Below are 24,641 nucleotides of genomic sequence, written 5' to 3' on the forward strand. Positions count from 1 at the left end.
CCACCAGCGCAGAGACACAAACCTCGTTGGGGCCTGTATCTAGAGCAGGCTTGGGTCCACAATCTGGTGGTCACCACACGGACACATGTCTGCAGTAGCAGGAGGCAAGTTCAGCTGAGCTCCCTGGCACTTGGAGGACTCCTGGGGAAGAAGCTTCTGTGAGGTCCGAGTCAGATGACGAACCTCTGGATTCGGCCTTCCAACTCATCCTGGAGAGACAGCAGAAGGCGGGAAAACATCACGCAGAGCTGTTGGAAGCCCTCAAGAGGGAGTGCACCCATCTGCTCTCTGATGAAGTGGAGCCCACATGTGCGCATATGGAGGTCTCCATGGGGAGGATGGCAGATGTCATGGAGACCCTGGTCCAGCAGAATGCACAGATGTGTGTAGACCTTCACTCCATCGCCGGAGTTCCTGCAGTGGTAACATGAGAGGGAAACGGGGCATCTCGACCTCCTTCCAGGTGCTCCTTCCCCTCAAGGAGTCAGGCTGGGCCCTGCAGGCACCCGGAGGGAGGAGGAATCACAGCTGGACACCCCTGGGTCATCCACTCAGGAATCTCAGAGTCACTTCTCTCACTCAAGGTCCCCTTTGCCAGTGACACCCTCAACCTCGTCCTCTGTCACTGCAGAGGGAGCAGTTGGCCAATGAGTGATTGTGGAGGGAAGAGTGTGTGTGGGGCAGGGCCTTTCAGAGCCTCGTGCAAGCCCTCTCCACACGGATCCTTCACGTTTCACACTCATCTTACTGTCCTGAGCATTTTCAATGCTGCCTGCTGGGGTTCACTTTCAGTTGTCCATCTGAGCTGACCTGCATCTCCGCCCACCCAATGATCACACTCCCATACTGTGCCTGACCTCGCCCACCGCCACTCCCCTTTCACTTTTGATTTGGACAGCATGGTCTGGATTTGCTTTATCGTCAACTCCCCTTCTTTTCTCCTCTTCCCTATTTCCTTCCCCCATCACAGTTGACACTTCTGGCCTCACCTTCAACCTTCCCCTCCGTGACCTACCAGCCACGATCCTGTTCCTTTTCCATGTCCAGGTGAACGTGCATGTTCCCTTCCTTCCTGAAAATCCCACCCCCATCCACAGTAACCACCCTGACCTCCTCCTTCCACCCCCAAGGTCCGTGTCTGCCCCCAGGTCTCCACCAACCACCCTACTGCCTCACTCTGCCCTCGGTGATTCTCACCATTCCCTCATACCTTGCCCACCCTCAGTTCACTCTGCAGAAGGAAGTCATGGACCCATCATGCCCCTCTTGTGTCCGTTCACCTGGACATCCCCCCCCTCCTGACTCCTTCCCCCACTGGAACCCCTTCCCCTGGGAACCCCTTCCCCTATCCTTAGTCCTCCCACTCATCCCGGACTCCCCCCACCCACTTACTCCTCCCCCCTTCCTGACTCCCTCAGACACGCTCACTTCTTTCTCCAGATTTACTCCTTCCCCTTCCCGACTCCTTCCTCCACCCTTACTTCCTTCCCTTTCCAAACACCTTCCTCTCCCTGGACTCCTTCCCCTCTCCGCACCCCTTCCCTCCTCCGAACTGCTTCCCTTACATCTACCTCCCCAGTTGCAATCTTCACCCTCGTTACTCCCTCCCCCACAACCCCACCGCCCCCCCCCCCCGCCCCCCACCACCCCATCCCTGATGCCTCTTCCTATCCCAGTCGGTCCTAGACTGTTCTCTCCCACCCCCTCAAGCATCATCCGTTTTGAGCGTCAATGGTGACTTTTGTGCTGCTTTGCAGCAGAGCCATGTCCATGAGAATCCACCCGACATGCCATGGACATTCCTCCTGGATCTTCTGCTGCTCGGGTGTCCACGATGCGAGCGAGGCCCTGGCGTTGAGTCCCGACTTCTGCACGTCACAGTTGTCAAGACATGTTCTGCCCAGACATGTTTTCCCGCTGACGTGGGCGGACAATCCAGCAGCGGGGGAATAGTGGGGAATGGGGGTGGGTTTGAGTCCGGCGGGCTGGCCTTATACTGGTATGCTGATGTTTTACAATGAAGTCCTCACCATCGATGGGCTGAGTGGATGATCGCAAACTGGTTTCACATCGTCATGAAACGGATTTTTGGCCTTTCTACCATATTGTCCGCTTGCGCTGCTGAACACACTGACGCCAGCGGGCACAGATGATTCCGCCCATCGTCTGTTGCCTCCCCCTCCCAAACCCCCACCACCGAGGCTACACTGCCTGTCCCCTCCCCCACAAGGAATCTTTCCCCTCCCCCGCCTGAAGAATACACGGTTTGTCCCCTCCCCTGCCCTAAGGACACACCTGTCTGTCCCCTCCCCCTCCCCAAGGTGTCTGTCCTGTCCCCCACCCTAAGGACACACTGTCTGTTCCCTCCCCCTCTCTCTTTGTAACATTACCTGTCCCCAGAGAATTACTTTATATAAATATCTCAAAGTATAAATTATTCACATTGCTTCACAAAGCAACAAATGTGCTGTATTCATTAAAGAAAGTCAGACCATGTCAGGAATTAATTCCGGAGGTAAGATCCCTTGTTTTTGTACTTTAGAAGATTCACTATTCTGAGTGCATTAGTTCAGCTACAAATTTGCCTTGTTCTGTCCCTTAGCTCCACTTCCCTCTCCCACCTGGGTCTCTAGCCTCTGGTGATATTCCCCAGTCTAGCCGTCTCTCTCAGGTTCTGCTTTCAGCTAATAATCTCACAGTTTAGATGCTAGAAGTGTCCATTCCATTGAAGGTCTCCACCCACAGATCCAGTTCCTACAGTTGCAGCCAGGTGACTGTCCCTGTAAATATTAAACACCGTATCACAGTCCAGTGTCTTTCTTGGCCAAGCTGGGCCAAGGGGATCTCTTCTAAGCTCGTTGGTACAGCCAGATCGCAGTGATCATCACACATAACTGGAAGAGAGAGAGAAGAAAAATGATTTTTTTTTGCAGCTTCCCCTCAGTCAGAAATTTGTTGGTCCAAGTTCAGAGGCTTGAGGCTTGTGTAATCGAGGCTGACACGGGAGAGAGTACTACACTGTTGGTGTCCCTTTCAGAACAAGCATTAACCTGGGCTCTCTCAGGAGGCTATAAAAGACCCAATAGCACTATTGCGATGAAGATCATGGGGAAGTTGTCTCCTGTGTCCTGGCCAAAGTTTATCCGTCAATCAACATCACTAAAAACAGATGGTGTGTGAAACCTTACTGTAAAGAGCTTTAGGATGGCCTGAAGTGGTGAATGGAGCTGCATCAAATTCACATCTTTATTTTCTTTGTGTAATGTATCTTTAGTGGATATACCACACCCAAGAGCTGAAGTGTGTGTGCTGCTTGTTCTGTTATATTGCATTCTGTGAGTGGTTTTGGGTTTGGTACTCCTAAATATCGGCAGCTCCTCACAGGCCAAAGTCCAATCGGCCTTAAGCTGTCCCTTACCAATTGCTCAATCCCATTTTTCACTGAACAACTGTAGGGATTTTGGTGAGTGTGTCTACATCAGCAGAGTGGAATGGGCTCAAAGCGCTACCTCTGTACAGGCACACTTCAAACAGCAGAGATACAAAATCAGCTCCAGTTAAGACCTCAGTAAGATATTACGAGTTTGGTATCCATGGGAACACAGAGAGAGATGGGCATCCCATCACAAATCTGCATTCTTTTTTTTTGAATTTGCAGCTTTAAATTTGAATTTAAGATTTGGTGACTGTCCTTCAAACAGCCCCTGAATGTTGCTGGTACTGGAGGTGGGCAGGGCTGTCTGACATCTGTCCTGGTTACAGTTTGAGTCAGCCATGGACAGCTCGGCCCCTCATATGGATCTCTCTATCTTTCACACCCAGAGCTCCTGGAGACAATCCACTGGCAGAATCTAGAGGGCCAGTGATAGGCAGCTGGGGAAAAGTTGATGAGACTAATCCCTAGGAGGCATGCTGGCCAGAAAGGTGACTCCCTCGATGGCATTTTGGAGAGTGCCACAGAGATACAAAGAACAGGCAAAGGCTCGTTCAAGGAACATTAAAGCTCAGAAGAGTGGCAGAAGAGTTGGAAGGCAGTGTACAGAACATCAATGATTCATTGAGGTTGAGGCTGAGGGGGAAAAGCACATGAGAAGAGAGATGAAAGGCTCTATGGCAGAATGACGGAGATTAAACAAGGCATATAATAGTTGTAAACAGAGAGCAAGGTGCAAGCAGCATGAAGCAGTTCAGAGTTAAAGTTTGAGGGCCAGGAGGCTGTGATCAGATGAGTCCCAGCAGCAGCAAAAACTGAGCCAGCAGAAATCAGTAGAAACAGGGCACAGGGACATAGTGAAATAGAAACAGTCCGCTCGATACGTAAGATTAGGAAGGTAACAGAAGAAGTTAACATTTGTTTACATTACATTTTGAGAGACATTGGGCACAAGTTCAAACTATGCAAAGGTAAATTTAAGACTGGTACCAGAAAATTGCTATCAATGTAAGGAATAGTCTTTGAGATATAGTCCTGAATGTGAAACCATGCTATTGCCCCAGAGTAATTGAATACAGCTATGGGGAAAGTTAAGATCCTTCTAGAATTTAGATGGGGTGAATGGCCACCCTGATCTATAACCATCTTATAATCCTGAAAATCAGCACTTTAGACAGGACAAGTCGAGTCACAGCTTAATACAGGACTCAGGCATATTACTCACGTCAAGGGTAAGCTCAGTTTATAGAATAATAGAACAGCATAGCACAGAAAGAGGCCATTTGACCCATTAAGTCCATGCCAGCTCTTTTGAAGACCAATCCAGCTAATCCCATTCTACAATTCTTTCCCATATCCTTTCATTTATTCTCCTTCAAATCTTTATCTAGTTTCTTTTAGAATGTTATGATTGAATTTATACCACTATTCTATCAAGCAGTGCATTACAAATCCTAAGTACTCTTTGCTTAAAAATATTTTTCCTCTTGTCACCTCTGATTTTTTTGCTAATCATTTTAGTCTGTGCCCTTTGATCACTGACACTTCAGCCTTGGGAAACAGTTGCTCCTTATTTACTTGATTTAATGCTTTCATGCTATAAAAGTACCTCTTTCAAATCTCCTGTTAGCCTTATCTGCTGTAAGGAGTGCAAGCCCAGCTCCTCCAGCCTATCCACATAACTGTTATTCCTCATCTTGAATAAATCCCACCAAAGCCTTCACCTCCTTCGAAAAGGATGGTGCCCAGAATTGAACACAATACAGTTGGAGCCAAACCGGTGATCTACATAGCTCTGGAATAAGGTCCTGCCCTTCGTATTCTATGCCCATAGAGAAAGCATCCATATGTTTTATTAACAGCTTGACAACCTGCCCTGCAAAAGATTTGTGCACAAGCATGCCCAGGTCTCTCTGTACCTGCACTGCCATTAAAATTATAACATTTAGTTTGTATTGTCACTCCTCATTCTTATGAAAATGTATCACCTCTAATTTTTCTGTGTTAAACTTCATCTGCCATGTGTCAGCCCATGTCACCAACCATATATGTCCTCTTGAAGTCTATTACTATCTGCTTAACTGTTCATTCTACTTCCAAGTTTCATGTAACTTGCAAATTGTTGAATTGTACCCTGAACCCTGAAGTCCAAGTCATTAATATACACCAAGAAAAACAGTGGTCCTGACTCCTCTGGAACACCACTGTATAGACACAGCAAAGTGATCCACAACTAATGGATCAGATCTAAGTTCTGCAGTCCTGCCACATCTGGTCATGAATGGTGGTGGACAATTAAACAACTAACCAGATGGAGAGACTCCACAAACACCCCCATCCTCAATGATGGTGGAGCCCAGCACATCAGTGCAAAAGACAAGGCTGAAGCATTTGAAACCAACTCCTCCTGAGGTACTCAGCATCAAAAATGCTAGTCTTCCTGTCCTGCTTGTAGTTGCTCCTACCAGCAGATCTACTGTTATGGTACGTCACACTTGTCTGTCTTGCACCATCCTCACACATCCACTGTTAATCATCAGCAACAGCTTCCTGAAGTCTGTCATCTAACAATGTCTATGTCAACCCCTCTGCCTGCTGCCCTCCACTTTGTACTCTAGGAGAGATCTCTGTAGCTTTTCAGCTCTGATCAAATGGCCGGATATCACTTTTTAGAGTTAAGGTTAAAATCAGATCAGCCATGATTTTCTTGAATGGTGGAGAAGACTCGATGGGCCAAATGGCCTACTCCTCCTATTTATTACGTTCTGTGGTTCTTATTGTTGGCAAGGTGTTGGTTACAGAGCGATGACTCTTAAAGAAGTCTTCATAGCTTTCTGCAGGTTAACCGTAAGTCTTTGTTAACAAGTAGAACTATTTACACATGTACAGTAGAGGGTTCAGGCTAGGAGCTATCTCCATGCTTAGATCTTAACCCATCTCTGCTCAACACCACACTGACCCCTGGGCCTGGGTCATGTGCCTTCTTACATCACTGTGAGGAGGGGATTGTACTCAGTCCCATGTTAACCCTGTATGTGCCAGATACTTAGACTACATATATGTTTGCTAATGATTACACACTGTTCAGTACAACTCACAACTCCTCAGATAATGAAGCAGTCCGTGCTCATACACAAGATGTAGACAACATTCAGGCATTGTATGCCCCACCATCAATAGCCTGAAAGTTACCATTGACCAGAAACTTAACTGGACCAACCATACAAATACTGGTTACAAGAGTAAATTCTGTGAAGAGTAACTCGTGCCCAAAGTCTGTCCACTATCTGGAGGGCAAAAGTCAGGCGTGTGATGGAATACTCTCCAATTGCCTGGATGAGTGCAACAATACTCAAAAAGCTTAATATCATCCAAGATAAAGTAGCCCACTTGATTGGCGCCCCATCTGCCAAGAAGAACAAGGACGGCTAGTACATGGGAACATCACCACCTGCAATTTCCCCTCCAAATCACTGAACATCCTCACTTGGAACCATACCACTGTTCCTTCCCTGTCACCATCACTGGGCCAAAATCCTGGAACTCCCTTCCTAACAGCACAGTGGGTGTACCTACACTACATGGACTGCAGTGGCTCAAGAAGGCTGCTCGCCACCTCCTCAGGGGCAATTAGGGATGGGCAATAAATGCTGGCCTAGCCAGCGATGCCCACATCCCATGGACAAATAATAAAAGCTATCTTTGTGATCTGGCTTTTTATTTCCCTTTCTCTCTGACTGCAGGAGCTCAACTCTTTTTGTCCCTATGTTGTTGGCTCCAATATGAACAAGAGCTTCTGACTCTTCTCCTTCTGGCTCACAACCCACCCCTGCCCTGCTCAATGCAGAACATTCTGCACTCTCTCTATTATGTCGTGTACCCTGGTGCCAGGGAGACAACACACCATATTGACCTATGTTATGAAGCTATGTATATAACATTGTTGGAAAATATTTTTCTTTTAAAATAGAGGTTTAGTCTGTGGGTGTGTCTTAATTGGATTAACGCCAGCTAGTCCAGGTGCTTTGATTTGTACTAGTTTTGATGTGAGAGATAGCGTTCATTTGCATTTTTCTGAATCGCGCATTCAAGGAGTGAGGTGAAAACTACCACCTATCTAGCAGCTACCAAGCAATATGTTTATATTACTAATAAAATTGGTACTATGAAAAGAGCTTTATTGTTAAAAGGTGGAGTTCAAAGAAACTGGTGATACAATGAGAATTTATATTCAATGAGCAGTGCTACGTATAACTTCAGTAGTTTTTGTGTGTGTAGGGCAGAGGCAATGTAAGATCAAAGCAGCTATAAGCCTCCAACTGTCTCCACAGGAACCAAAGTGAAAATAACTTCATTTTGAATTCATAAGGTGAAAATGCTTTGCCTGGTGTCTGGTTAAGTCTATGGGTTGTTATTGTCTTAATGGAGATTAGTTTGGGAATTTGTTAAATGTTATGATAGTAGTAATTTGTAGCCATGTATCTGTGTTTAATGTTTCGCAACTTAATAAAATGTTCTATCTAGTTTAATATAAAAACCTCTCGAGAACTGGTGGTCTGATTCCTGAATTTAGAGTTGCATCTCAAACATAACACTTAAAATTATAGGTTATGACGGTTGTTTAAAGTTTCCCTCTAGGATTTTTAAATAACTCCGCTTTACCAACTGCATCGATCATAACATCTACCTTCCTGACTATCAAATCCCCCACTAGTACTGTGTTGCCAGACTTTGCTATTACCACCTGTAAAGTCCTTTGCTTCATGGTGCCAGTTCAGGATTGCATCCCTTCAAGGTGACATCACTTTCAGCGGTATTTAATGCTGCACAGCCTGCCTCTTCCTGCCCTTCCAAGTGATCAACCACTTGATACTCTGCACTTTTCTAGGAAGATAGGAGTAGGAGTAGGCCATCTGGCCCATCAAGCCTGCTCCAGGATTCAATAAGATCATGGCTGATCTGGTTGTGGCTCCACTTTCCTGTCTGCCCACCATAACCCTTGACTCCCTTGCCTAACAAAAACCTAATTCTGCCTTGAATGAAGTTAAAGACCCAGCCTCCAATATCTTCTGGCAAAGAGAATTCCACACACTAACAACCCTTTGGGAGAAAAAAAATCCTAATCTCTGTCATAAAAATGAGACCTCTTATTTTTAAACAATGTCTTCTAGTTTTGGCCTCTCCGCAAGAGGAAACATCCTTGCGGTATCCACCCTATCAAGTCCCCTCAGGATCTTAGATGCTTCAATAAGATCACCTTTCATTCTTCTAAACTCCAATGGGTATAGGCACAACCTGCTCTACCTTTCTTCATAAGGTAAGTCCTTCATCCCAGGAAAGAGTCTAGTGAGTCTTCTGGCTGTGGGGATCCCCCTGTTAATTGTATATTAATTGTGTGTAGGTGTGGGCTTTAGCTGGGACTGCACTTGTACCCCTATAAATAAATACAGACTGAAACTGTGATTATGGGGTTAGGAGGTGCATGCTTGTAAAGTGTAGCTCTGCAAATAAATGCAGATAAAAGTGTGTAAAGAACTGTGTCCAATTCTATTCTTCACCAACTGGCTTTCTGGAATATAACAACTACCTCCTGGAATTTGCTATCCAGGAAACGTTCAGCCAACCAGTGAATTAGCTGTCCCTCAAGCTCAGAAACCCTCAGCTTTAGTTTCAGCAGCTGGAGAGATTTCCTGCAAATGTGAGCATCCAGGACATACAAAGTATAATGAAATTCCCAGGTTGCTTGGGAATTCAAGATTACAGGTCAGAGTTGCCCCCATTCTAATTATAGTATTAAACAAATAACATCAAGGGATATGGAGATAGTGCAGGAATGTGAATTGAGGTAAATGATTACCCATGATCTAATTGAATGGCAGAGCAGGCTCAACAGGTTGAATGGTGTACTCCTGTTCCTCAGTTCTGAAATCCCTAGTTATAAGGTGATCATTTATATAAGCTTGATACAGGACTTATCATATTCCAAAGGATAAAGAGAGGCTCATTTAATTCATGACTCATGAAGCCTTACATGGGGACTCATATCTTTATATAGGACATAGCAAAAGAACAGGACTAGGGAAGTCTCAGCATAGTGCAGGACTGAGGAACTTAGACTGAATAAGGGGAGTCACGGTCACCAGAAATGCTTTCTATTTTTCTGGGCCTGAGAAATTGGTTTGCTTGTTGTTTACATGCTGCAGGATGGAGGGGGAACACTAGAGATTGAGCTGGTTGGTCATTTTTGATGGATTTGCTTATCCTCAGTCTCCATATATTTTATGGAATATTGCTGTGATTAAACCAATGGAAGAATTACCTCAATTATTAAGATCCAAATATTTAGTGCTCCAACCACGTAAAGATAAATCTCCACTTGACTTGCAATTAGGTCGAAGCAGCCCTGTGAGCAAGAGAAAAAGACAGAAAATGTTTTTATACTGCAATGACTTCAAATGAGGACATATTCCACCTCTGGCTGAATTCTATTCATTGAAACTAGCTGGACATATGGGGGTGGAGAGGGATGAAGATTCCCCTCCGACTTACTGCCATTTTAGGGTGGGTTTGATACTTTAAGACCTCCACCTCAAGCCTACCACAAACAAACTGCACCTGTACTTCCCTCCAAAAAAACTGCCAGTCCCCTTTAAGATTCACCCCATAACAAGGAGAAATGGCCCGCAGTCCCTCTCCACCCTAAATAATAATCTCATGCTAGATGCTGTAGCAAGTACCTTTGGGTCAAGTAAAGTTCAGATGAGGCCATTTTGTGTGTCGCCCTGAGGATTGGCATTTCTTTGCTTGCACAACTTTCTTTAAAGTATTTTAATTTTTGAGCCAGGACATATTACTGCTCACTTCACACTGATCTGCTCAAAATTCTGTCTTGCATCCTAGGCATGAATTTCCTTTTTTAAATACCATTATTTTCTGTTTTGTAAAGGGCAAGGGAGGAGGTCTCGTGGTGCAATGGTAGTGCCTCTATCTCTGGGCCAGAAGGTCTTGGTTCAAGTCCTATTTCAGGATTTGATGGCTATGGAAGGTGTGTTCATAATGTGACCAAACAGGGGATGTTTCCCCTGTGGGAGAGACAGGGGATGCAGTTTAAAAATAACGGTTTGCTCATTTAAGATGGACGTGAGGAGAAAGTTTTTTTCTCAAAGGGTCGAGAGTCTCTCTTCCCCAGAGAGCAGTGCAGGCAGAGACATTGAATATTTTTTGAGGCAGAGGTAGATCGATTCTTGACTAACAAGGAAGTCAAAGGTTATTAGGGGTAGGTGGAATGTGTAGTTGGGGCCACAATCAGATCAACCATGATCTTATTGAATGGTGGAACAGGCTTGAGGGGCCAAATGTCCTACTCCTGCTCTTAATTCATATGTTTGTAATATCAGCCTGTAATCTTTCAATATTCTGATGGCAGGAGGTAAGAACAGGAGAGTTTCCTGCTCAGCCATTCTGCAAAAGGCAATGGCAAACCCTGTAGTATTTTGCCAAGAATAATCATGGACTGATCCAATGGGAGTCCATGGTCACCAATGCTCTCTTTGGGCATGCCAATTGACAGAGGAGGAGGAGGAAAGGGCAAGGAGGACATGCGGGCTAGTTCAGAGACTCTGACTAGTCAAACATCGTAGAAAGCATCTTGTTCAACAGGTGGACTGTCACCATGATCTACAGACCAAGGAGTCTATACTCATACCTCTCTGAGATTCTGTGCCTCAGAAGGCTGTACTTATTCTCATAAAGTATTGGGGAAATGTATTAACTTCTTTCTGAAGACCTGCAGCTCCTCTTCACCAGTGTCATGAAGACAGAAAGAAAAAAAAAATATATATATATATCTGTCACCCTGGCTATTTTATAAACGTATTACTTTTAAAAAAAATGGACAAATGGCTGGGCTGATAAAATGGCCACCACTAACATGATGGTAGTTCTGGAAGTTTCTGAGCAGTTTAAACATGGACAAAGGCTAACTCATCAAACTCCTGGAATGTAACACTTCTGTAAACATTCCAGCCAAGCCAACACAAAGGCCTAGTAGACAAGGCATCTGCACCAGCCAGTGCTGGACAAAGGCAGAGCTATTGGGATCATTCCAAATGAAGGGTTGGGGAAAACTCAGCACCATTTTTAAAGGGGGAATATCAGAATCCAAAAATCCCTTTCCATTTATGGACAGGTGGTGATTGGAGAAGTCAGGGCCAGTTAAATTAATCCATTTCCTGTCGGTAATAGAAATTGGGAGCTCAAGTCCGGGAAAGCCCACTTTGAATTTGACCAGAGTCCGAGTTCAGAGACAAGCCAAATTAGAGATAAAATAAATCAATTGGAAGCCAAAGAGGGAAAGTTTACTTGCTGAAATTAACTATAAGGCAAATACACGTACTGCAGCAAATTCTCCCAGTCTCACATTAAAGCAACAAGGTAAATTATACTGCAAAGAAGGGTTTGGAAAAAGGAAGTGCTGACTAGTGAAACTTTAGCCTCCTAAGTTTGGGGCCAATGAGATTTGCAGTCAGGAAAATATAAGTAAAAGTTTTTCCTGAGGCCAAAAAGCCCGAGGTACTCCAGATACTTTGTGAGAAGTTAGACCTCAGTCCCTGTCCAGAACTGATAGAAGAATCGGAACCAGAAACTGATTATGGAGACCTGCATTCAAGATAATTACCATAGCCACAAAATGGCTGCTAGAACTAGAAAGGAGGAGACTAGAGAAAGTGCCCATTCTTCCTCATTGTCTCTCCTGGAACTCTTTCTCTATATAATAGGTCCCAAACCAGGAAGGACAATTTAAAAAGAAAGAAGCCTGTGCCCCTGTTGGGTTAGCAGGAGGCCTGGCTAACCTACATCATCCTCCCAACCTTAGAGGGAGAACAGGGAAGGTCCCAGGTAGACACACAGATGGTGAGGGAGACGTCTCACCTAGTTGAAGAGCCGCATGGCAGTGCAGCAGGAGTTGGACGGCCACCTGAGCGCAATAGTGTTGCAAACAAGCTGGAAACCAACTCCTCCCCAAGGTAACAGATCAGGGAAAGAAGTAACCCTGAAAGTCCAACACCCTTGGGACTACCACAAGGGAAGTTCACGTGCAGTTAGAACCAAACTGAACCCAGAGCCCAGTCAACCGGTGAGTGTTTCCCAGGGGTGGATGCATCTGAGGGCAGCCAGGAGGAGTTAAGTGAGAAGGAGGTTTCCCCAGTTGAACCTCAGGCTGCCAGATCCCAGAGTCTCGAATTGCCATTCAGCAACCCTGACCCAAGAGCAGTGGGAGGATGTGGCCACCCTGCTCAGGGAACTTAAAGAAATCCACAGGGATCCGTTGGAGGGCAGTCCATGACATGGATGTAGGGGAACCTCCAGCAACACATTGATAGTACTACCAGCTGAGCCCCAGCCAGCGAGCTGAGGTCAGGCAGGGGAACCCAGCACCTGCTGGACCCCGATATAGCTGGAGTACCCTCCCCCCAATGCCCTGGAGTTGGATCTTGCAACTTTTTAACCAACAAAAGGAATTACTCACATTGGCTGACATTCTGTTCTATGTGTAAACCTTGAGAATGTAGCAGGGAACTGACATTTCCACACCTCCCCGCTAGCTGTGTGTGTTTGTGTTTTTTCGGGAGTGAATGAGAGAATGCATGTATACTTCATCATTTCCTATTCTTCCTTCCTAAGACCACATATATGAAAAAAGATAGAATTCATTTCTTTTCAATTACAATTACAATTGTTGCCTCCCCAGTGGAACAAGAGGGGAAAAAATAAATAGCTACCCAGTTTTGTAGGCTGGCTGCCTTCTCACAAGTACATGGAGCAATTGGCAGTTCTTGTGTGCCACTTATGAAACCATGAGTCTCTAAATATAGGTATACTGAAATCTTGTTTAAGCTGCCTGGGTAAATATGGTAGAAGCTTTCAGTGCAACGCAAAGGGAGTCTCCACGATCATTTTTGTATAATTCATAAAATTGTCCCAAGGAACTTTTGCTGCTTCTGGCACCTGGGAGTAGTGATGAAGTTGAAGAAATGGGGGATGCAGCTGTAGCCTTACAGCATGTGGGAGAATGAGGGGAAGTGGAACAGGCGACTCAGCTGCCATTGCAAGGGCAGCACAACTGTTAGCTCAGTGCTTGAAGAAATAAAGGCTGACTCACCAAAATGAATTCATGTTACACCTTTGTGTTCTTGTACAAAACACTTTAGCCAAGTTGCTTTATGTTAGAAGTTTCAATTTCTCTTGCTGCTATCCAACATTCAAAGGTTAAAAGTGATCAATTATTGTACATCTTAACCAATAACTTTAACCAGGAAATATCACTGAATTTTCACATTACTTCAGTTCTTCCTGGAGTCTTTCTGTCAGAAAACCATCCTGGGATCTCACTGTCTCTAGACCGAACTGCACACTATAAGATATTTCCTGAGTTGCTAATGCAGGTATGAAACTCCTCCCAGTACTCACCATCTGAACCATCTCCACACCTTGCATATGACATTAATGCTTCTGAATTGTTGTTCTTTCAAAGGCTGGGCCCTGAGATCTGGGCCTTGTGAATCCTCTTCCCTCCACCATCCCCACGGGCCTCCCCATGAAGGAATGGACTCCTCCCTTTCTCCCAGTCTCATGTCCCCAATCTTGTCAGAGCTTGGTGTTGATTGCTGCCTACCCATGTTGGCACACATTTACCACCACCCACCACCCACCCAGCAGCCACCAATTCGCTGTGATCAAGTGACCCTCCGTAAAGCTCAATGAATCGAGGAAAACAAACGCAATCCACCAGGACCTCACCAACATCCCTAATCTCCTCTTGAAGTCCCTCTGGGGCTCATGCACACAACCTCAGGCAGTCCAATTTCAAACCTGAAAATGTTTGAAAAAATGAATGATACTCACAATAAATCACAAATACCTCATGAAAGACCCAACACAGAGGTCCCTGGTTTCAACCTCACATGAAGCTCCTGGACATCCATAAACTGTCCTGGCAAGGGGACGGGGAGAGAGGACGGGGTGAGGGGACGGGGAGAGGGGATGGGGTGAGGGGATGGGGTGAGGGGACAGAGGGAGGTCTCAAAGGGAGGGTGGATGGGAAGAGGTCCCAAAGGGAGAGGGGACAGGGAGAGTTTCCTAAGGAAGAGAGGACAGGAAGTGGTCCCTAAGGGAGAGGAGATGGGGAGAGGGGATGGGGAGAGGTCCCAAAGGGAGAGGGAACAGAGAGACATCCCCAAGGGAGAGGAGATGGGTAGAGGTCTCAAAGGGAGAGGGGATGGGGCGAGGTCCCCAAGGGAGAGGAGACAGGGAGAGGGGGTGAGGAGAGGAGACGGGGAGAGGTCCCAAAGGAAGAGGAGACGGGGAGGGGTCCCCAAGGGAGAGAGGATAGGGAGAGGTCCAAAAAGGAAGTCCCAGTTAGGGGACAGAGACAGGTACCAGTTAACCAAAACTGGGAGGAGTAGAGAAACATGCTCCAAATAAGAGAAGGGCTGCATGTCGCAAACATCAAGTGAAGAGGGCTCAGGAGAAGCCCTGAAGACCAGAAAGCTAGCAGAAGATTGGTGGCTCTAGCAAAGGTACCCCTTTGGACAGTAATGTTCTGCTTGGCATGGCTAAAGAGCTGAAGATGCCCTCGAGTGTATACTTGGGAATCCAATGTATTGGAATCTCAGGAGGTGAGATTGAAACTCTGCGAGGTCCGAGTTGGAGCAACTTTTGGAGAGAATTCCTGGGCTAGATCTTCAAAGGTGAAGACTGAATTCCTTGTGAGAGAGACAGAGGCTGGGATTTCCTGCACCCGCTGGCGTCAGGTGTGTTCGGTGAGTGGACAACATGGTGAGAAGGCCAAAAATTGGTTTCACGACATCAAGAAACCAGTTTGCAATTGTCTGCTCCACCTGCCAATGGTGGGCTGCGTTTCCCGTCATCGGACAGCAGGGACCTCATTGTCATTTATTTGCATATCATTATAAGGTCAGCCCGCCGGACTCATTCTCCCCTGTTCGGTCTTCCGCCCGTGGCAGTGGGAAAACACACGGACATGTTTCAGAGCAGCATATATAAGGTGAGCTGCACTTCGCTCAGGACTTCAAGGTTTGTTTTCCTACCTTGCTTCAGTCAGCACTCGCAGTCATCAGCGCCAGGCTTCACAGACAGCACCATGTCACTTTTAGGGGGGCTCAGGGCAGGTCTTTACCTACTAGATCAGCCATAAGTGGGTGGCTTTTCAATGGCTGCAGGGCAAGGCCTTGCTTGGGGAAGGGGTAGAAGTGGCCTCAGGCAAGGGAAGAGGCTGCAGGACAAGGGCTGTACTGGGGGAAGGAGGGTATCTCAGGGTGTGTGCGGGGGGCACATATTAATCTGTGCAAGTGGCCTCAAGATGGTGAGGGCTGAGGAGGCAGTCTCCAGAGGAGATGAGACCAGATGGAGATGTGAGGGTATGTGTGTGAGAATTGGTGGTGATGTCTCTTGAGCTGGCAGTGAGTGAGATGCCAGTGAATGTGTGATGGGCTTGAGTGTGTGAGTTTAGAGTGATGAGATTGTTGCCATACCCTGGCTGCACGGAAGACATCATTCATCCTCAATCTGCAACGGATGGCCAACCTCTCCTGCACAGCATCAGCACTGACCACCATGCCGGAGTGGTAATGTTGCTGCCCCTCCTGCAGAGCATGGGTACAGGACATCACATCGGGCCATCATTTCATCCAAAAGGCACTCGAGGCCTGCAGTCTTCTTGTCTGTCGGGGCCATGTCTTCTTTACTGCAGTCCTGGGCTGGAAGCACTGAGCATGGCTGTACTTTAAATGTGGTCCCTAGCATGATGAAGTGGCGAGGCAGGCGAATCAGAGCCCGCCCACCATCGAAACGGTGTGTATCCTGGGAACACATAATTAATACAGCGGGTTTGGGACAATATGGCATGAAAAGCCGCCATTGCAGCCAGCAGATAAAGCATAATTTTCCTGCCTGCTGCCACACTTAGTGCAGATCTAAGACAATTCTGCCCAGAGTTTTACCGAGAATGGTTGACTCACAGTGTTTATTGATGTCTGGGTAGGTTGTTGAGAAATCCATGGACTCTGTCTTGGACGCATCTGTCATTTATTGTGTAATGTGGTATATTCAACCACAGTGTGCCTATTAATTCACATTTATCTCATATTAATCCTGAATGTTAAAGTATAAGATAGATACTGGAAATTATTTTATCTTTCTGACCTTGTATATTAAACTTTATTTTTGTTGTTCAAAAGCCATGGAATCTTGTGACTTTATTCTATTAGCAAGTGCCTTGAATCTCAAACATTGTCTGCTTTAAACAAAATGTTTTTGGTCACTAACTGGATCTTACCAAAAACCTGTAGGTCTGTTCAAGGATCATAATGCATCAGAAAAACTAGAAACAGGTGTTGTAACTCAGATTTAGGTATGGCACTGGCAGAAAACTGATCTGCAGCCTTTGAAATTGCCTTAAAGTAATTCTAAAACATTAATTACAGTTAAAAAGAAAAACCTTAAAAAGATAGTTAAAAGTAATGTTTAGTATCTGCCTATCCCAATCATGATTGTTTTCACCATTGGTCTGAATGAACTTTCAGGGTCCTTAGTTGGCCAGGGTATTGCAGACAATACAAATATATTCTGAAATATAAAAACATGTGGCACATGAGGGGACATGCTTAATTAAATTTTCCATTCATTTATTCATTTATTTCAAAAGCGCTTCAATCTCCCTGAGGCAGCTCCATGCCTCATGGAGATTCCTGTGCTCTTTTGCACACCTGCGCAAAAGAGTGCTGGCCCCAACTCTCCCTCCTTACCCCACCTGCACAGGTACCGCTCCTGTCTTATGCTGGGCGGGCCTTCATTGGCCGGCCCACGTAAAATGGCAGTGGTTGGCTCTGCAACTGCACCCACTTGCTCCCGCCAAGCCCACCAGCTAACTGGAAAATTCAGGCCTTAGTGATTTTAGTAAAGGATCCTGTAAGTAAGAGTGATCATAACATTACAGAATTTCACATTCCGCTTGAGGGTGAGAAATTTGGGTCTGAAACTAATGGGCCTGAACTTCTGCAGAGTGGCAATCAGAGTTGGATTGCCACTCCGCTCCTACTTTCTTTTTTTGTAATCTTTTCAATCCTTTCTCGCCCAACCTTCCAACTCAAGCCGGGCAAGAATTGTGTCAGGCAGTGCAGTCCTAAGGACTTCAGTCAAGTGCTGCTAAATCAGAGGCAAGCAGGCCATGCCCCATTTTTGGGAATGTTATTCTGTGTTGGGGGGAGTCTTGGAGGCACTGGGGTGTCCTGTAGGGTGGGGGGTAGTTAGGTGATGGGGGAGTCCCATGGAGGTTCAGGGGTGCAGGGGGAGTCATGTGGGGGGTTGGTGTGGATCTGTGCAATAGTTACCCAGAAGCTAGAAGTGGGTTTAATTCTTCTAATTTTTTCTGGGTAACTATTGTTGTAACGCAGTTGGAACCATCTGAAGTTTGTGATTTAAATCACATTTTCAGATGGTTCCCAGTGCAGAGCAATTGCTCATAGGAAGCTTGAATTTCCAGCGCAATTGCCATGCAAACCTTACCTGGGAATTTCTGGTGGCGGGGCGGGGGGTTCTTATCGCACCTTTGACGTACCCCACAGTTATACTGCCCTGGAGCACAGAAGTTACAGCCCAATGTCTTCAACTCAAATAAAGGCAATTACAAGGGTTTGAAGAGATTCAGCTAGAGTGGGCTTGGAAAATTGTATAAAAGATAAACCAATTGGAGCTTCAGATAGTTAAGGAAATATTTCCTATCTCTCAACAAAGATATATTCCATTAAGAAAGAAAGACTATGAGAAGGATGCAGCATCCGTTGCTGAAAGAGGACACAAGGGATGGTATCAAATTGAAAGAAAGATGTACAAAATTACAAAGATTAGTTGTAGTCTGGAAAATTGTAGAAACCAGCAAAGGGTGATTAAAAAAATAACAAACAGGGAGAAATTGGAGTATGAGAGAAAACTAGCAAGAAATATAGAAACAGACAGTAAAAGCTTCTACAAGTTTATAAAAAGAAAAAGGCTAGTGACATTGAGGATTCGTCCATTTGCGGGTGAGAGCTCAAACAAATCACCTCTCAGCCTTCTTTGTTCTAAGGAAAATAACCCCAACCTATCTAATCTCTCCTCTTAGCTACACTTTTCTAACCCTGGCAACATTCATGTGAACCTCCTCTGCACTCTCTCCAAAGCTATTACGTCCTTCCTGTATTGTGGTGACCAGAACAGCACACAATACTCCAGTTGTGGCCTCACCAGTGTTTTATACAATTCCAACATTATATCCTTACTTTTATATTCTATACCTCTGCCATTGAAGGAGAGTATTCCATATGCCTTCTTTACAACCTTGTCTACTTGAACTGCTGCCTTCAGGGACCTGTGTACTTGTATGCCAAGATCTCTCACTTCATCTACCCCTCTTAGTATATTCCCATTTATTTTGTAATCCCTGTAACTCTTTGACCTCCCTAAACGTATGACCTTACATTTCTCTATGTTAAAATCCATCTGCCACTTTATCATTTTGGAGATTTTGGCTCTACTCTACACTATACATTACTCGGCCAATCTTTGTGTCACCTGCAAATTTCCCAATCGTGCCCCCACGTTCACATCCAAATCATTAATATATAACACAAACAGCAAGGGTCCCAACACCGAGCCCTGTGGAACACCACTTGAGACAACTTTCCATTCGCAAGGGCATCCATCGACCATTACCCTTTGTTTCCTGTTACAAAGACAACCTTTTATCCAGTTTGCCACATTACCCTGAATCCCATGGGCTTTTACTTTCCTGAACAATCTGCCATGTGGGATCTTGTCAAATGCCTTGCTAAAAATCCAAGTACACAACATCCACTGCATTACATTCATCAACCCTTCTTGTCACTTCCTCAAAGAATTCAATCAAATTTGTGAGGCAAGAACTTCCTTTAACAAATCCATCCTGACTAGTCCATAGGCTGAATTTTGCCATCGGTGAGCAGGGGCGGGGCCACTCGCCAACACGCAAAATGATGCGGGATGACATCAGGGGGAACCCCCTACGTCATCCCACCCCATTTAAATTTTCAGGACGGTGGAGGCACAGCCAAATCAGCTGTGTCCCTGCCGACCTGTCAATGGCCAATTGAGGCCATTGACAGGATAATTGAAACAATTAAAGGACCTGACCGTCCAACCTTAAGGTTGGTGGGCAGGCCAGGAGCCCGGGCAGGCTTCTGAAAAAACACGAAACCTCATTCACCGGCGGGATGAGGTTTCATGTAGGGTTTAAGAAACTTTGATAAAGTTTGAGTGAAATTTATTAACATGTCCCATCTCGTGTGACATTGTCACATGAGGGGGACATGTTAAAGAATTTTTTATTTTTCTATTTTTAATGTTCGTACAAGTGTAAGGGATCTCCCTGAGGCAGCACTTAGCCTCAGGGAGATGTGTGCTCTTTTGTGCGCATGTGCGAAAAAGCCCAGTCTCGCATTTGGGGAATACCCCCCTGCCCACACAGGAAGCGCATAGCACTTCCCACTAGGCATCACACTGGTCGGGCCTTAATTGGCCTGCCCACTTAAAATGGCGGCGGGGCCTGCTTCTCCAGCTGGGATTGGCTCCCCGCCTGCCGGAGATTGGGTCAGGCCCGCCCATTCAGTAGGCAGAAAATTCTGCCCCCATGCCTTTCCACATGACAGTTAATCCTATCTCAGGATTGATTCTACTAATTTGCTCACCACTGATGTAAGACTAACTGGCCTATAATTGTTTGGCATTTCCTTTGATCCCTTTTTAAACAATGGAACTACGTTTGCATTTTTCCTGAACTGAAACTCAAGAAAATACTTAATTAAAATATGAACAATTCCAGCCACTTGTGAAACTCACAAGTACTTTTGTTAAGGATGAACTATAAACAGAACAAGACTATCACATATCAGCTGACAGGTCAGACTGGGCCATAGAGCCATTGAAACTCATTGTCCTAAGGGTGAAAGGCATCCAAAGAGTAATTTGAATTGAATGGGTCACTTAATTAAGACGACCTTGGCTGTCTCAAAATCTCACAACACGTGAAAGGCTAAAAACACAGGAGGTGAGGAAAAACAACCCCCTACCTTTTTTGGGGGAAGGACTTTGAACTCGTAATTGGTCACCTGATTTAAGGCAGCCATGTTTGTTACCCGTTCTCTTTAAAAATAACAGCAGAAGCTGTTAAGATCAGAAACATCATCTGAAAAATTAATAAATCAGCTGCAAAACAGCACAGCCAAAGTGAAACAGCTATACTTTGAAAGAGGGAGAAGGAATTTCCCCTCAAGCTGTTCCAGCTTCAAGCTCAACTGAGAACCAGCCTCCTGGAAATTCAATTACAAGCATTACAGCTTACTGAGATTCTTCTACTTTCCAAGACCTCCAATCCAATTAAAGTGTCAATTCAACTGTGAAAATACAACTTATTACATTACAACTTATAACTTTATTCTTATCTTCTTTATCTATATCTCATCTTTGTGTGTGTTGTAGTGTGAGCGAGAGGTCGCGTTAAAATTTCCGAGGCAAGTATGCGACAATAAATAATCTTTACTTTTAAAATTTACAAAAGCTTGCTGCTGGAAATTATTTAAATTGGGACAACCACTCTGAGGGTTAGAAAATACACATTAACCTCACACATTAATGATGGACAATAACAAAACACACAAATTCTGTCCTTGTCAACAGTTGTGGCCATCTTATTCAAGAAAGGACATACTTGCATTGGAAATAGCTCAGAGAAGGTTCGCTAGGCTAATTCCTAGGATGAGGGGTTTGTTTTATGAAGACATTTGAGCAGATTGTGTCTATATTCATTGGAGTTTAGTAGAATGAGAGATGCCCTCATTGAAATATATAATATTCTGAGGGGGCTTGACCGGTAGGTGCTGAGACAATGTTTCCCCTTGTTGGGAAATCTATAGTTAGGAGGCATAGTTTAAAAATAAGGATTTCCCCATTTAAGATGGAACTAAGAAGGAATTTCTTATTTCTGTTGCTACTGCTGCTGCTTATAGCGACTTCTATCAGGAGTTCTGCTGTCTAACGCCATCATCACATATCCACATTTCCTGTCTGTAACCACACTGTGATGTCCATCATCCAACTAGGCCTAGGACAATTCCTCTTTCTGCTGCCCTCCACTATGTCCTGTAGCAGAGATCTCTATAGCTTTTCATCTCTGATCGAATGGTTGAATACTGACATTTTCTTTTCTGTATGTCCTTTTTGAAGAGTTGTCTTTTCTCTTGTAATTTTAAACACCTCTTCATTGGTCTTCTGGTCTCCATATGAAATTTTAAGCACACGTCTTAGCACCCACATTTTAAAGTGCTATATTTTGCTCCACAGATCTTTATTTATTACCGGGGGGAGAATTTTTGGCTCAGCGAGTGGGGGCAGGGCCTGCTCTCTGAGGCGTAAAATGACGCGGGATGACATCGGGCGTGGGTCATTTAGATTCTCAATTTGGTAGGTGCGCAGTCGACTCATGCCCGCTGAACTGTTAAAGGCCTGATAAGGCCATTAGTTATGCCGATGCTGCCAGACCTGCTGAGTTTTTCCTGGTAATTCTGTTTTTGTTTTTAATTATCTAATTAAGCCTATTGAGAAAACTGCCCGTCTAACCTTAATGTTGGCGGCCAGGCAAAGAGCCCGGGCGGCCTTTGCATTTTTCATGGAATTTCATTCACGAGTGGGATGAGGTTTCATGAAGGGTTTATAAATCAAATAATTTTTAACTTAAAGTTCACTGACATATCCCAGCTCATGCGACACTGTCACATGAGGGGACATGTCTTAAATTATTTTTTCTTTATTAAAATTTTTAAAACTTAAAAGTTATCTCCCTAAGGCACCTCTGTGCCTCAGGGAGATTTCTGCGCTCATTCGGGAAAGAGCGCACTCCCAAATCAGGGAACCACCGCAGCCCCCCGCCCCCCCCCCCTGCCTGTACAGAGGGAGGGCTCAGTGCTTCCAAGTGTGCGTCACGCTGGGCGGGCCTTAATTGGCTCACCGATGCAAAATGGCAGCACGGACCCGATCGGGGGCACTAATTGGGTACGCGTCCGCCCACCCACGCCTACCACCTCCCGACAGGGGGAAAATTCTCTCCTAGGTTTCTGAGGCAGACAAGGAAGTGGAAAGAATGTAGCATCTTCTGAGTTTTTTCCTTGTTATAAATTGAGTGTTCTCGTTGTTAACATATCCTTCATCTTCACAAAATTACTCCTGGCTATTTCTGTCCTTCCTTCTTCTGACTTTGGCATCATATCTATCTTCTGTTATCATTTGTCCTAAATAGATAAGCTTATCTACTTGTCCCAGTGTGACATCATCCACTTTAATCTTCACTCTAGTTTCTTCTAATGTATTCCTTTCAACTACAATTATTTTTGTCCTTTTGGCATTCATACTCAATCCATATTCTAAGCTTCTGGATTTTACTTGATCTGCAATATTTTGTAGGGCCACTTCTGATTCTGCAAATAACACTGTGTCATCAGTGTACCCCGAGTATCTCATGTTCCTGCCTCCAGTTATTACCTCTGGAAGTACATCTAATTCTCTGAATATTTGTCCTATGTACAGATTGAATAATTTCGGTGACAGTATAGAGCCTTGTCATACTCCTCTCTTCACTTGAAACATATCTGATATCCTGTTCTAGCCTGATGCTTGCTGAAGGTTCTGGATAAATCTTACATCTTTACTGTCAATGTCACATTTCAGGATCTCTCAGAGAGTTGTTAAATCTTTGGAATTCTCGTCCCCAGAAAGAAGTGGAGGCTGGATCATTGAATATATTTAGGCTGGAGTTGGACAGATTTTTGTTTGACCAGGATGTCAAGGGTTATGGGGGACAGGTAGGAGAGTGTAGTTAAGGCCACAATCAGATCACCATGATCTTATTGAATGCTGAAGCAGGACCAGTGTGCTGAATGGGAAACTCCTGCACTTATTTCTTATGGTATTATGATCCTGTGGGTGGTAATCTTTCCTGCTGATGAAAGTGATAGGTTCTTGAAGTAGGGCTTTCATCGGCACACGGGTCCATTGATTGCCCCCTGCACCCTGAGGAAGCCTGCAATTCATGGACTTGTCTCTTGGCTTCACAGGGGAATTTGATCAGTCTGATGCCCTTGCAGAAGAGGATCTCTGTCACCAGTTAAATGCAGGTCCTCACAGTTCCTTGGCTGATGTCACTGAGTGCCTGAATGGAAATAACCAGATTCACAGAAACTGAGGGCTATTGTTAACCTTCATTGCCAGTGACAAGGCCCTGTGGGAAGTAAACTGCAATTTCAGATCTTCCTGGAACATAGGTCATAGGGTCATTGAGATATTAAGGCACAGAAGGAGGCCATTCGGTCCATTGAATTCATGCCAATTGCTTCCTTGGTGAAGCACAATCTGTGCATGCACAGCTCCTCCAATGGTGCTTCAAATGGCATCCGCTCCCTGTACTCTTTGGAGAAGCTCCAAACACCCTGTTCAACCACACCCCCATCCCGCTACTAACCATTCAACCGAAGGGGAATCCAGGCACAGCATTCACTTCGTCAAACTGATAGTCAATGGTTGGTTCATCACCACATTAGTCAAACCTCTGAAATCCAAACCCTTCCCCAGCGTCGCATTGAGTTCCTGAGATCTGTTCTGGGAAACACTCCATTCGCCTGCTTCCCTCGAGACTCCATCTTTCATTCTCCAATCACCCACGAGAGCCATCAGTTGACCTGCAGCCCTAACACTCGCCTCCCCCCACCCCACAATCCTGTCACTCCAAGCCAGCCACGCTTCAGCTTTCTTGATCTTGATTTTTGTCTTCAAGGAAAGGATTTGGGAACGAGTTAAAATTAAAACAAAGCAGTTTCAACAACTTTAAAACAAATCAGAGGCTGAAGCCACTGAGACAAAAGGTTTTCTTGGTAGTGAATCAGACACTGAAGATGTGCATTAAAGGTAGGCAAACCAATTTGAACAATTTCATGGCTCACGGCCTATTTCCAAACGAGACAATGAGAATTAATCATGTCATCCCGGGCCCATTAACCCAGTTTGTCTACCATACATTTTGAAGATGATTTCTTCAAACTCACACCCTAATGGAGAAGGAAAGGTGTCT

The 24,641-nt window shown here is 45.2% G+C and overlaps 1 protein-coding gene across 1 annotated transcript in view; it reads right to left on the bottom strand.

The window, feature by feature from the left end:
* Positions 1–2,458: 2,458 nt before the first annotated feature.
* The window catches only part of LOC121283358 (tetraspanin-18-like), a 378,351-nt gene continuing 356,168 nt past the window's right edge, over positions 2,459–24,641 (bottom strand). The window contains exons 8-9 of the mRNA XM_041197844.1: positions 9,753–9,836; positions 2,459–2,894 (exon numbers count right to left, since the gene is read on the bottom strand). Coding sequence (XP_041053778.1) covers positions 2,850–2,894; positions 9,753–9,836 — 129 coding nt within the window. The 3' untranslated portion in view covers positions 2,459–2,849. The remainder of the gene's footprint in view (positions 2,895–9,752; positions 9,837–24,641) is intronic.

This window comes from Carcharodon carcharias, chromosome 10 (assembly GCF_017639515.1).
Source record: "Carcharodon carcharias isolate sCarCar2 chromosome 10, sCarCar2.pri, whole genome shotgun sequence".
NCBI classification, from domain to species: Eukaryota; Metazoa; Chordata; class Chondrichthyes; order Lamniformes; family Lamnidae; genus Carcharodon; species Carcharodon carcharias.